This window comes from Lactuca virosa, chromosome 4 (genome assembly GCF_052849685.1).
Source record: "Lactuca virosa cultivar CGN04683 chromosome 4, Lactuca_virosa_CGN04683_v6, whole genome shotgun sequence".
In the NCBI taxonomy this organism is placed as follows: domain Eukaryota; kingdom Viridiplantae; phylum Streptophyta; class Magnoliopsida; order Asterales; family Asteraceae; genus Lactuca; species Lactuca virosa.
Window position 1 is genome coordinate 118,846,899 of NC_136429.1, and position 13,354 is coordinate 118,860,252.

Consider the following 13,354-nt stretch of genomic DNA (forward strand, 5'->3'; position numbering starts at 1 on the left):
AAATTTATCAAACACTTCAAATTTATAATTTTGATTTCGTTACTTGAGTCTACATCATCTAATTATAACATCTATTTTGATTTTTGAGGAGCTAAAAATGTACACACTTAGAATTGGGTTTTAAAATTCAAACCTTCATGAAAGTAATAATCTTTTATCAATTAAAACAAACACTCTAAATTTATGATGAGAAAATGTGATAGCAAGTTGCTTTATCAAATTCCAAGAACCTTCCTAACACCTCACTTTACAAAACTAAACAATGAATTGTCAAAGCCTATTAAAATAAACTAATCTTCTTCATCAGAATTAGAAAGAGATTCAATTATTTGATCGGCACCACAATACCACTATTGTGACATCCCCATTTTTACGGACAGAAAAGACCGATTATGTTTATGCTTTATAAAAATCAGAATACGTATTTTAATAAAAATGTTGCGGAATTTGTTCCCAGAAAAACATGATAAATACGTTATCAAAGCATTTATGAAGAAATGCATTTTTATTCATTTTCAAAACCTTGGGATGTCATCGTCAATACAGAAACATAAGCATAAACAGAACTTACATTCATTTACACTAGTGATCTACATCTCTTTTAAATCTCTCAGTGTAAAGTAGCTTCATATCGACACCTGTGATACAAATAAGCTTGAGTGGATCAGGTTGGGAAACCTGGTGAGTACATAGGGTTTTCAACCCACAATAATATAATTATTATGTTTAAACATCAAACAATCAACCCAATTACCCATCCCCATTATCTTCTTTACTCTTAAGGATCTACCCTAAGAATCAGCTATTCCTCGTTTATTTATCCCTAAGGATTATCCTAAGGAATCGGCACGAAATCCATCGTTGCCAGGGTTTTCTCAACGGGCACTAAATCCATAGTTACCAAGGTTTGCTCAACAGGCGCTAACTCCATAGTCGCCGAGGGTTATCTCGTTTATTGACAGTATCGTTTTCGAGAGTCCACTCGCAATACATGTCAATGGGTTTTTAGAGTACACCGGCGAACACATCGTTCACAACACCTACAGGTTGCGAGCCTGCTAGTGTTCCACTTGACTATCTAGAATAGTCCGTGGTTGTCATCCATACTCTGCTAGATGACGGGGCCATCATTTGGGTAAAAGGCTTCTCACATCGTCCACCTCTCACCCTCACCTCATGATCTATTTCACCTCTCACCTCATCATCCGACTCATATTTCATCTACCCATGTTTACCCAACATATTTTGTAGATAAAAATATATATATATACAGTTTAAATCATTTAAAACATGTATAAAGTTGTTCATCCAGTATAGATAGCAAGTATACAGATAAGATTCACACATAACACGTAATTTATATTAAATATTTCATATCTATGTGTAAGATGAAAGTAACTATGCACTCACCTGATAAGGTGGTGATTCTGAATTCGGACAGCGCTTCGTTACTTCTTAAAATAATTTCCCTCGACGAAACCTAGTATCATTACCACTAGGGTTTAGCTCAATATTCAACGAGACTAACTAATAGTCTAGCTATTATTATTATTATTATATAAGCGTTAAAAACACAATATAACTCATAATAATAGCCCAAATAATTATTATAAGGTCCTAATAACATTACTATATTAAAACATAAGCTATACCAAAGATAGGTTAGGCGTAGCGCACTTACAGCGGATTTTTCTCAAAAACCGGGCTCTGCCGGAGCAGAGTTTCTGAGCCGAATGGCTCTTTTCTCGGGGCTTCGGGAGCCTCGGGGCTTCCTTCGGGTGCTAGGGGGTTTACCTAGACTTTAGGGGGGGGGGGGGGGTTAGGGAGGCTAGAGAGAGGAACTAGAGAGAGAAAGTGAGTTTGGGATGGTGTGAGAAATGGAGGAACCCGGCACATCTATTTATAGTGTGAAATCCTGTTCTACTCGTCGAGTAGGTCCTCCTACTCGTTGAGTCCATGCCACATGTCACCTTCTGGTGGCTTGCCTTACGGAGAAAGCCTTGGCCCATATTCAGCCACGTCACCCCTTTTGCAGCAGCACCCTGCTGACTTCTAAACCCCGTAACTTTCGCATACGAGCTCCGTTTTCGACGTTCTTTTTTTCCACGCGTAGGTAAAAACAAGATCTACAACTTTCATTTAGACTCCGTTGGCTAATTCTCGACCGATCTTAAATTTAACAGTAGGAGGAGATTAGACTGTTAAATGACCATGAAGAATTCATAACTCCTTCATACGGACTCCGTTTTCGTCTGTCTTTTTACCGTTGAGTTCCTATTAATGAGATCTTCAACTCTCATTTAGGTTGCGTAAGCCAAAAACCGCTCGAACTAAAATTCGAGTTTCGGGCCGTGCACTGCTATGCCAAATCTTAGAAAAATCATAACTTCCTCATACGAAGTCAGATTTGGGCGTTCCTTTTTCGTATGTTCTCGGTTTAACATATACTACAACTTTTTTTAGATCACTAAGGCTAAAAAGTCCTTTATAAAAAAAATTAACTATTTACGTCTCCCGGTGCCGTGCCGGTTTTGCCGTAAAACTTCGACGGGCCATAACTTCTTCGTTATAACTCGGATTTCGGCGTTCTTTATATGTACGGAACCCTTGATACATATTCTACAACTTGGTTAAGATTATTTATTCTAAATAATCTTTTGTCGAAAAGTCGTTTTCGACCCCTATTATCTCTAAATTGACTAGCCCGGATCTGCGAGCGTTACAACTATCGAGCATTAAAACTTGAAACAATTAATAGAATAGAGGACATGAAAGAAAGATATCTTACTAAGCAAGAAGAAACGTCTGAGGGCATTATCGGAGGCAGACGAGGGCGAGGCGGTGATTAGGGGCAACAATTAGGTGGAGCATCAGGAAATGATAGAGCGATAGATGATAAAGAGAATCAATTTAGAGTGAGAGATTTTGTGAAAGATCAATTCAATTTCCAAGGAGTTTGATGATTGTTAACAAAGGAATGCTTATCCTCGTCTTCTTCTCTTTTTCGAATTCCAACTTTTTCTCTATTTCACTTTAATCTTCCTAGTTGCCTCCTGAACTTCCATGAAAATTCGAATATCAAAATTGGACTTATGATAGATCATGATGGAAGTTTCATTGTCGGAGTAGTGCAAAAAAAAAAAAAGAATGGGTGTAGACAACAGTCAGAGACAGCTGGTGGTGCGAGATCAGAGGTTGAGTGGTGGTGTGATGCTGGTGTGGGAGAAAAGAGGATTGGGTGCAGTTCTTTGATTGAGGGTTTTTGGGTATTTGACTGAGAGAAGTAGGTAGAGAGTGGGTGGAGACATCAATCAGAGACACTTATTGGTGGGAGATCGAAGGTTGGGCGGTGGTGCAATGTTGGTATGGGAGAAAGGAGGAGTGACGACGATTTTATGTTTTTTTGGATATTTGAATGAGGGAAACTCTTAGAGAGAAAGAAGATAATGAAGTGGTAGTCTTTTATTTAAGACGACATCATACAAGATGACATGCATATTTTGATGGTGTTTTTTATTTTATTATTATTATTTCCGGTTATGACATTGAGACATGACGTACAAACTTGCATGTCCTAATCCTTCAATTATAAGAGCATATGGTATGGTCAACGAGAAGTGGTAATTTTGCTGCTGTGGCATCTCAATAGTTAATATCGTTAGCAACTTTATGTAACGCCCCGATTCTCGAATACCAATTTATGGTTATGAATTATCATGAATTCAAGGTCTACTCGACGAGTTGGTTGCTTGACTCGTCGAGTAGCAGCGGGTTTGGACCACGTGTTAAGTGACTAACTGCCGAGTCGGAAGAGTGACTCGACGAGTTGGAGGTAGAGGGTGAAACCCTAATTTCTGGGGTTTGGCACCCTATTTAAGGGATCATTAGCCTCCCTTAGTCCCTCTACAGCCTCTAGAGAGTTCAGCAAAACCCTAATACGTGTGTGTGCTCCATTTGTGTGTTTCAAGCCTTGGAAGAAGATTCTTAGAGAGAGGAACTTGAAGATCAAGCAGCTAACAGCAAGGAGCTTATGTGGACCTGAAATCTACCTCAGTTAGCACCATTTGAAGGTATCAAGTCGTTACCTTGACATTCTTTCCTTCTAGATCTCTTTTGGGTTGAAGATTAGGGCTTTTCAACATGTTATGAAGCTATTCTTGGGTATGAGCTAAGATCTGGAGTTGCAACTTCAGATCTGAACTCTCATTGGTCTTTAGGTCCATAAAGCTTACAACTTTAGCAAGCATGAAGCCTTCCTTTTGAGTTATATTTACAAATATAAATAAAGAAAATAAACATAACTTTTTTATTTACACAAATCAAAATAAAAAAAAAGTTACGGAAACCATAAATAAACAAAATTAATAAGAAAAATACGAAAAATACCAAAAAATATGAAAAATGTAAAATGTATTAATATATTATACTATTTTACAACTTTGGTGTTTGAGTTTTTGTTTTTTTGTTTTTCTATTTTTCATTACTTTAATCAAAATAAATAAAAACAATAGAATAATAATAAATAACTAAATATATATAAAAAAGCAACAAAAGGTGAAATAATGATAATGATAAATGCAAATATAAAGTTGCTAACGATATTAACTATGGAACATCAAAGTAAAAAAAAATAAACCGTAACAACATAAAATTTAAAAAATAAAAAAAACATTAACGTTTCATTTCATAATTAAGAAAAAAAGGTTTCGATATGGTTTATCGAATTTAAGTTTATTTATTCGAATTAAAATAAATAAAAACATTAAAAAACCATAAATAACTAAAATTATAAAATAAAAATAGAAAACAAAATGTTAAAAAGATAAAAAAAATTATCAAGTTGTTGAATATATATATATATATATATATATATATATATATATATATATATATATATATATATATATATAATTTATATTTATAATTTATATATATACGGAATTTATATTTATAATTTATATATATATACAAAATTTCAAATTTATAAAATTACAGAAATGGTCATTGAGGTTTGTAGTGTATTGCAATATTGGTACAAGGGCAAAATAGTCTTTTTTTCTTAAAATCTAACGGCTGAAAAGTTAGATTTAACGGCAGGTGGACCTTTCATGTAATTTTACAAACCACAGGGACCAGTCGCGTGACTTTTTGCTAGGAAGTCCTCAAAGTGGAATATTATATAAACCACAGGGACCAATTATGAAATTTTGTCTAATATATAATGGTGACAATATTGTAATCATGAGCTCCCGTGAAAGTATTTTACCAGATTCTAGACAGGGCTCAGCCTTAGCCATGGATTCAAGCTCCGCCCAAGAAGGTGAGCTGACCCACCCCATCTTGTCAAATCACCGGAGCTCACCGGTGGTTCAGCTGCCGCCGGGGGAAGCAGTGAGCTCGGAGCTGGAGGAGATACTATCTGACACGAGTTTAAGTTTTTTCCGGCGACACCAGAAGGCTATGGCTATCGAACTGTATAGTTTATTCCGGCTAGCAGGTCCGGCGATCATAGTTTACTTGCTGAACAACGTGACGTCGATGTCCACCCAAATCTTCTGCGGCCACCTTGGTAACCTTCAGCTGGCGGCGGCGTCCCTCGGCAACAATGGCGTCCAACTTTTTGCCTATGGTGTTATGGTAACAATTGCTTTTAGTAATTAATATTCCTTTTAAAATTTATTGTGGCCACAAATATCCTAAAAGGAACACCTGATTTAGAAAATTTTAAGAATCTCATTCTATCTATTTTTTCATAATAGTGAGAATGGGTTTTCTTAATTTTAAATTAAACTGATACTTATTTGTTTTTTCAATAATATTTTTTTTGTAAAAAAATAATCATACGTTTTTCAAAAAAAAAAATGTTTTGTTTGTACTTCGTATCCAACATGGTCTCAAAGACTAAAACTGCCTGCGAAAAAAAAAATCCAGGGATAGATCGGTCCGGACCATGTGTTCTGAATCTAGTTTTGTACAACTTGAAACCGGGTTCAAACAAAAAAAAAAAATCAATGTTCTACATATTTGTCTTTTTGGGATTTAAAAAGGAAAAGTTAATAGTTTTTTTGTTTTTTCAGAAAAGAACATTAATTGTTATTTTATTATAAATAATTAAATTAAATTATTGTTAGAGTTTTTAAATATTAACCAATCGGATGATTTTAAGTTATTTAATTATATTTTCATATTTTTCTTTATTGACAAAATTACAAAAATGGTCCCTATGGTTTGCCAAAAGTCACAAAGTCAGTCCCTATTAATTTTTTTTGATCCAAATGGTCCTTGTGGTTTGCAAAAGTTGCACTGATGACCCTTTTTACTAACACCGTTAGTATTCAGCCGTTAGGGACTGAATCTGTAAGGGTATTTTCGTCTTTTCAAGTATAAAGGGACTGAATCCGTGACATTTAGTAAACCACAGGGACCATTTTTGAAATTTGTTTAAAAAAAGACAATTATATGAACGGGGAGGGTTCAAACTCATGACCTCCATCTCCTTAAACCAAAGTCTTAACCAATTGAGCTGCATGTTTTCTTGGTTTATTCTTTCCCAAAACTAATTTATATAATTATAGAATGGTTAAAAATAAACAATAAATAAATTACAAAAAACATTTTTTTAAATATATATATTTTTTAAAATAAAACAATCGTATTTTAGCTATATTACAAAAAAAAATACTTTTATTACAAACAATTTGTATGTATTTTTTTTTACGTAAAATATATTTTTTTGTCTTTAAAAAATACGTTTTCGTATAAAAAATAAGTTTTCTTAAAATATTTTTTTTATGTCTTTGAAATAATAATAATAATTAACACTACTCATGACATAAAAAAATTGTACAAAAATTCTTCTGGGTCGCTAGTTCTAAAACCGTTTTTTCGTTTATATGTATTACAAACAACTTAACAACGATTTTGTTATGTATTTAAACAATTTATACGTTTTTTTGTATATCAAAAGTAGTTTTAATAATTGTTATCTCAAAAAGATATATCACTATGTCTTTCTATCTTCATTTTAAACATACAATTTAGAACTTGCGATTAGGATGAAATACGTATTTTAAATAAGATATATAAGCGAATATGTTTTTTATGTTTTTTAAATACATATAACTGAAAACGTATTTTAAATAAGATATATAACCGAATAGGTTTTTTTGGTTTGGTAAAATATGTTATTACGTTGTATTGAAAGACAAAATCTGCCGAATATGTTTTTTGGTTTGATCCAATCGGTTTTTTGAAAACCCTTTTTTATGTTTTTTTCTTTTTAAAATACGTATTCGGTTCTATCTTTTTGAAATAACAATTATTAACACTATTATTGACATAAAAAATCTTATAAATTGTTTAGATACATAACAAAATCGTTGTTAAGTTGTTTTTAATACATATAAACGAAAAAACGGTTTTAGAACTTGCGATCCAAAAGAATTTATACAATTTTTTTATGTCATGAGTAGTGTTAATTATTATTATTATTTCAAAGACATAAAATAATATATTTTAAGAAAACGTATTTTTTAAATACAAAAAAATATGTTTTACGTGAAATAAATACATAAAATACATACAAATTGTTGGTAATAAAAGTATTTTTTTTATAATATAACTAAAATACGTTTGTTTTATTTTAATATATATATATATATATATATATATATATAAATGTTTTTTGTAATTTATTTATTGTTTATTTTTAACGATTCTATTATTATATATATATTAGTTTTGGGAAACAATAAACCAAGAAAGCATGCAGCTCAATTGTTTAAGGCTTTGGTTGTAGGAGATGGAGGTCATGAGTTTGAACCCTCCCCTAGCCATGTAATTGTCTTTTTTTCAAACAAATTTCAAAAATGGTCCATGTGGTTTACTAAATGTCATGGATTTAGTCCCTTTATACTTGAAAAGACAAAAATGACCTTACAGATTCAGTCCCTAACGGCTGAATACTAACGGTGTTAGTAAAAAGGGCATCAGTGCAACTTTTGCAAACCACAAGGACCATTTGCATCAAAAAAATTAGCAGGGACTGACTTTGTGACTTTTAGCAAACCACAGGGACCATTTTTGTAATTTTGTCTTTTATATTTTCCTAGGAAGGGGAAGAAATTGGTATACAAGTTTATGGAAAATTTAGGTGGAGGAAATGTAAACATGTCAATAACAATGATGCCCTTGGAAGTTGGAAGGTTGTAAACTATCTATAGTTCTTAGATGTAATATGATCTATAGCAAACCAATTTAGAATTCTATTTCAACATCTGCATATTTTATGTTCTTATTTTCAAGTGTTATATCTTATAACATGAATTCATAAATGTTTTTCAGTATATGTAAATATTCTTAAAACAACTAAAACAATAATAGATTTTTTTTTGAACCATAATAATAGTTTATAAACCAATGTTTTCAAAACCGGTTCGAACCGGTCAGTGGAACCGTTCCAACTAGGAACCGGCAACGAGAGCAGTTCAATAACGATCGATTTTATGCCAATTTCTAGACTAGGTTTGTTCAAACGGACGGTTTCTTTAAAAATCGGGTTGAACTGATGTGATAGAATCCGTAAAAAAACCATTTGAACTGGTTTATTTGACTTGTTTGATTTCATTTAGACCATTAAAAAAAATTTATTTCCGAATCAAAATGAACATTTTTCAAAGTGTACATAATTCGAAGACTAACGCACACCACCGCCAGATATACGGAAATTCTTGGTTGAAACGGCAGTCGAACGGTAACCGGTCACCGAACCGATTCAATTAAAAAACTGATTTTTAAAACATTGTTATAAAACAACTTTTTGATAAGGTAATGGAGATGTAGCTTATCGATAAAATTAACTTTTCTGTCTATATCTTATGAAATACAAATTATATCTAACAAAATTTAGTTGATGTCTTCTTCTTGTTTTCATGGACATTAACTTCAACATGCTTAAATTATAGCTTTGTATTTAGTTTTTTTTTTCTTTTATTTCTTAGTACGAGACTACATTTTATAAATCTATCCAATTATAGCCTAAAAAATACCTATATTTATCATATTGGTATGAGTATAATCAGATACATTAAAAGAATATAATAAACAAATAAAAGTATAATAATACTAAAAGCATTTTGCTAAAGCGAAAAAAACACTGTATTTTTCCAAAAGTTCGGTTTAACCTTTAATTTTTAATAAGTTACAAAAAACCACCAATTATTGATAAAATATTTAAGTGTGGTCACTGTTACATATTAGAAGCAATTTTAATTACGAAAAAACACTATATATTTTTAAAAAGTTCGGTTTAAACACCAATTTATAAATGTTTTTCTAACACAAAATAAAAGTTAGTTTTTTTTTAACATAAATGCAGGTCATAGTGGTTGCGGTAGAACTTTTTCTAAAAACAAATAATTTTTTTTAGCACAAATAAAAATTTGACGGTTAAACTATAAAAAATAATAAAATATAATGGTTTTTTGGTTATTATTAAGGAAGATATTTAATTTCTCCTAAACAAATGCTAATTCTTTGTATCTATTTTGTGTAGCTTGGAATGGGAAGTGCAGTGGAGACACTCTGCGGACAAGCATACGGAGCCCAACAATTCGAAATGCTCGGCATTTACCTCCAAAGATCCACAATCCTTTTAATGGCGACAGCCATTCCCCTCATGTTTCTCTACATCTTCTCCAAATCCCTCCTCCTCTTAATCGGCCAATCCAAAGAAATCGCCGCCGCAGCCTCCCTCTTCATCTACGGCCTCATCCCCCAGATCTTCGCCTACGCGGCCAATTTCCCAATACAAAAATTCCTCCAAGCCCAAAGCATCGTCAACCCTAGCGCCTACATCGCCGCCGCAATGCTTGTCGTTCACGTTATCTTCACCTATGTCGCACTGTACATATGGGGTTGGGGGTTATTGGGCGCCTCCCTGGTTTTGAGTTTTTCATGGTGGGCGATTGTGGTGGCGCAATTTGTGTATATCGTGAAGAGTGATCGGACTAAGGAGACATGGAGTGGGTTTAGTGTGCAGGCGTTTTCGGGACTTTGGGCGTTTCTGAAGCTGTCGACGGCGTCGGCGGTGATGTTGTGTCTGGAGACGTGGTATTTTCAGATTCTGATTTTGATCGCCGGTTTGCTTCCGAATCCGGAAATTGCATTGGATTCATTGGCTGTTTGTGGAACGATTCTTGGATGGGTTTTGATGATTTCAATCGGGTTTAATGCTGCTGCAAGGTATGATTGTATGATTATGATCCAAACTTCAAAGTTCAAATTAAACATTCATATATGGACCGGGTTGGACCGCCGGTTGGTCTGAAACCGGGCCCAAAAAGTTCGGAGGATTTGAATCATTGGACCGATGCTGTGAGTGCTCGTTTAATTAATTTAGAGTAAATTGCACGAATGGTCCCTATGGTTTAGGTTAATTTACGTGTTTGGTCCATAATTTATTTTTTTAACTCAGAAGGTCTTTACTGTTTGTGTTTGTTACGCGTTGTGTCCATGTCTTTCCTAAAATATGTATATTTATGACAGTGTGAGAGTTAGCAATGAATTAGGTGCAGGACATCCAAAATCAGCAGCATTTGCTGTTGTAGTGGTGACACTGAGCTCTTTTGTGGTGGCTTTGATATGTGCTATCATTCTCTTAGCTACACGACACGTCATAAGTTATGCTTTTACCGAAGGAGAAACTGTCGCGAATGCCGTCTCTGAACTTACTCCTCTCCTTGCGGTTTCCATCCTCCTCAATGGCATTCAACCAGTCCTCTCAGGTACTGAACTGGTTGTACTGCGTTTGACTGTGTGACTGATGTTAATTTTTGTCCCACCAAAAAGGTGGAACAAGATGGGACAGGGACTCACTCGATATCTGTGTGGAAAAGATATGAATGTCCTCTCAGATAATAAAAAAATAGTTCTAGCAAGTTTGTCTAGTCAGGTGCAGTCTCCTCGCATAACAAATGCAGTGTAAATGATAAGTTAAAGTGAAAATGAAAATATATAAATAGGGGTTGCGGTTGGATGTGGATGGCAAGCATTTGTCGCGTATGTGAATGTTGGATGCTATTATGTGGTTGGAGTTCCACTTGGTGTTTTGTTGGCATTCAAGTTTAACTTTGGTTCTAAGGTATATACAAAAATTTGTTATTCATATAACAGTAAATATCAATCATTTGGATGATGTATATATATATATATATATATATATATATATATATATATATATATATATATATTAAAATGTTTATTGCATATAAAATGTAGGGAATATGGTCGGGTCTGGTGGGGGGTATGACAATGCAAACAACTATTTTGCTATGGGTTACTTTTCGAACGGATTGGAAGAAAGAGGTGAAATTTTTAATAATATAAAATTGTGGATTATTTCAGTTATTTTCTTTGTTTATTGTGAATAGTGTAACTGTGTTTGTAAAATTTACAGGTGGAGCAAGCAAGAAATAGAGTGAATCAATGGCAACATATGAAAGGGGAACCTTTGCTAAATAATTAAGAGTTTTATCTTTTATTTTTACTTTTTTTTTACTATTTGTAACATAGTTTTAAACTTTTTTCGTACGGGTCACCTAATAGGTGATTAGAGGTTATACATACGCTAAATATATAAGTTTAAATAAACATAAAACGTTATATATATATATATATATATATATATATATATATATATATATATATATATTCAATTTTGACAACAAACTATTTTTTTTCTTCCATATAGAGCACAAAACAAGGCATCACATGTCAACAAGAATATTGCGATGTCCTGAATAGCATGTAACAATAAGTTTAGTGTCCTATTTTGTAACATAAATAATTAGTTATAAAAAATGGCAACGTAATGATACTTGATTGTTATGTGTACAAAAACGTAAATGATTCCAACATCTAGAATTCTCTTTTATTATTTTAAAAACTGGTTGGTTTATATAGACTTAAACAAGAAACCTTATTACAATCACACTCACACTCAAACGATTATGAATACGATCACAATAAGTACAAAAGTAGAATTATAGACTCAAGAACTTGAAGACGTAACCCTAAAAACCCTAAACACAATTGAAAGGATGAGATAATATTTGTGAGAAAAAAATGAAAAATGAGCTAAACTACTCTTCTTCGCCCTACAATCTTCAATATATATGATGGGTTAACGGTTCAAGTTGGGTGCGAACCCAAACCAAACCCGATGTATCTAACCTAGTTAGGATCCGAGTATCGAACACCTTTGAAAATGACAGGCAGGAACCCTTTCACTTCTCAAAATAACACACAAACCTTGTGACATCCCCATTTTCACGACCAGAAAAAACCAATTTGTTTATGCTTTATTTTGAAAATCAAAGTATATTTTAAAGAAATATGTTGCGGAATTTGTTCCCAGAAAAACATGATAAATGCGTTATCAAAGCATTTCCGAATAAATGTATTTTTATTCATTTTAAAACATTTGGGATGTCATCGTCAATACATAAACATAAGCATAAACAGAACTTACATTCATTTACACTAGTGATATATATCTTTTTTAAATCCCTCAGTGTAAAGTAGCTTCATATCGACACCTATGATACAAATAAGTTTGAGTGGGTCAGGTTGGGAAACCTGGTGAGTACATAGGGTTTTCAACCCACAATAATATAATTATTATGTTTAAACATCAAACAATCAACCCAATTACCCATCCCCATTATCGTCATTACTCTTAAGGATCTACCCTAAGAATCATCTATCATGCATTCGTTCATTTCGAAGTTCATTGCTTCCAGGGTTTATATAACAGGCACTAAGTCCATAGCTGCCAATGCTCGTTTGTAAAGCACTAATTCCATAGCTGCTAAAGTTCATTCATCGGGTACTAAATCCATAGCTACCAGTGTTTATCTAATAGGTACTAAGTCCATAACTACCAACGTTTATCTAACATGTACTAAGTCCATAACTACCAACGTTTATCTAACAGGTACTAAGTCTATAGCTACCAACGTTTATTCAATAGGCACTAAGTCCATAGCTGCCGATGTTATTTATTAGGCACTAAGTCTATAGCTGCCAATGTTCACTCATATCATTTTTCATCTCTCATCATTCATCTACCCATGTTTTACCCAACATATTCGTAGATATAAAGTACATATACTGTTTAAATAGTTTAAAACATGTATAAAATCGTTCATCCAACATAGATAGCAAGTATACGGGTTATATGCACACATAGCACGTAATTTGTATAAAATACTTCATATCTATGTGTAAGATGAAAGTAACTATGCACTCACTTGTAAAAGTGATGACTCCAAACTCGGACAGCGCTTCGCTTCTT

At 33.2% G+C, this 13,354-nt stretch overlaps 1 protein-coding gene across 2 annotated transcripts; it reads left to right on the forward strand.

The window, feature by feature from the left end:
* The first annotated feature begins 5,238 nt into the window (after positions 1 to 5,238).
* Positions 5,239 to 11,665, forward strand: LOC145107273 (protein DETOXIFICATION 40-like). 2 transcript variants are annotated; one of them, XM_079044125.1, is made up of 7 exons: positions 5,239 to 5,637; positions 8,112 to 8,204; positions 9,554 to 10,242; positions 10,546 to 10,784; positions 11,022 to 11,140; positions 11,278 to 11,364; positions 11,456 to 11,665. In XM_079044125.1, the coding sequence occupies exons 1-7, from the start codon at positions 5,242 to 5,244 to the stop codon at positions 11,522 to 11,524; spliced, it is 1,692 nt and encodes a 563-aa protein (XP_078900251.1). In that variant the 5' UTR covers positions 5,239 to 5,241; the 3' UTR covers positions 11,525 to 11,665. The 2 variants fall into 2 exon arrangements, with proteins under 2 accessions (XP_078900251.1, XP_078900252.1); XM_079044126.1 differs by lacking the exon at positions 8,112 to 8,204.
* Positions 11,666 to 13,354: the final 1,689 nt, after the last annotated feature.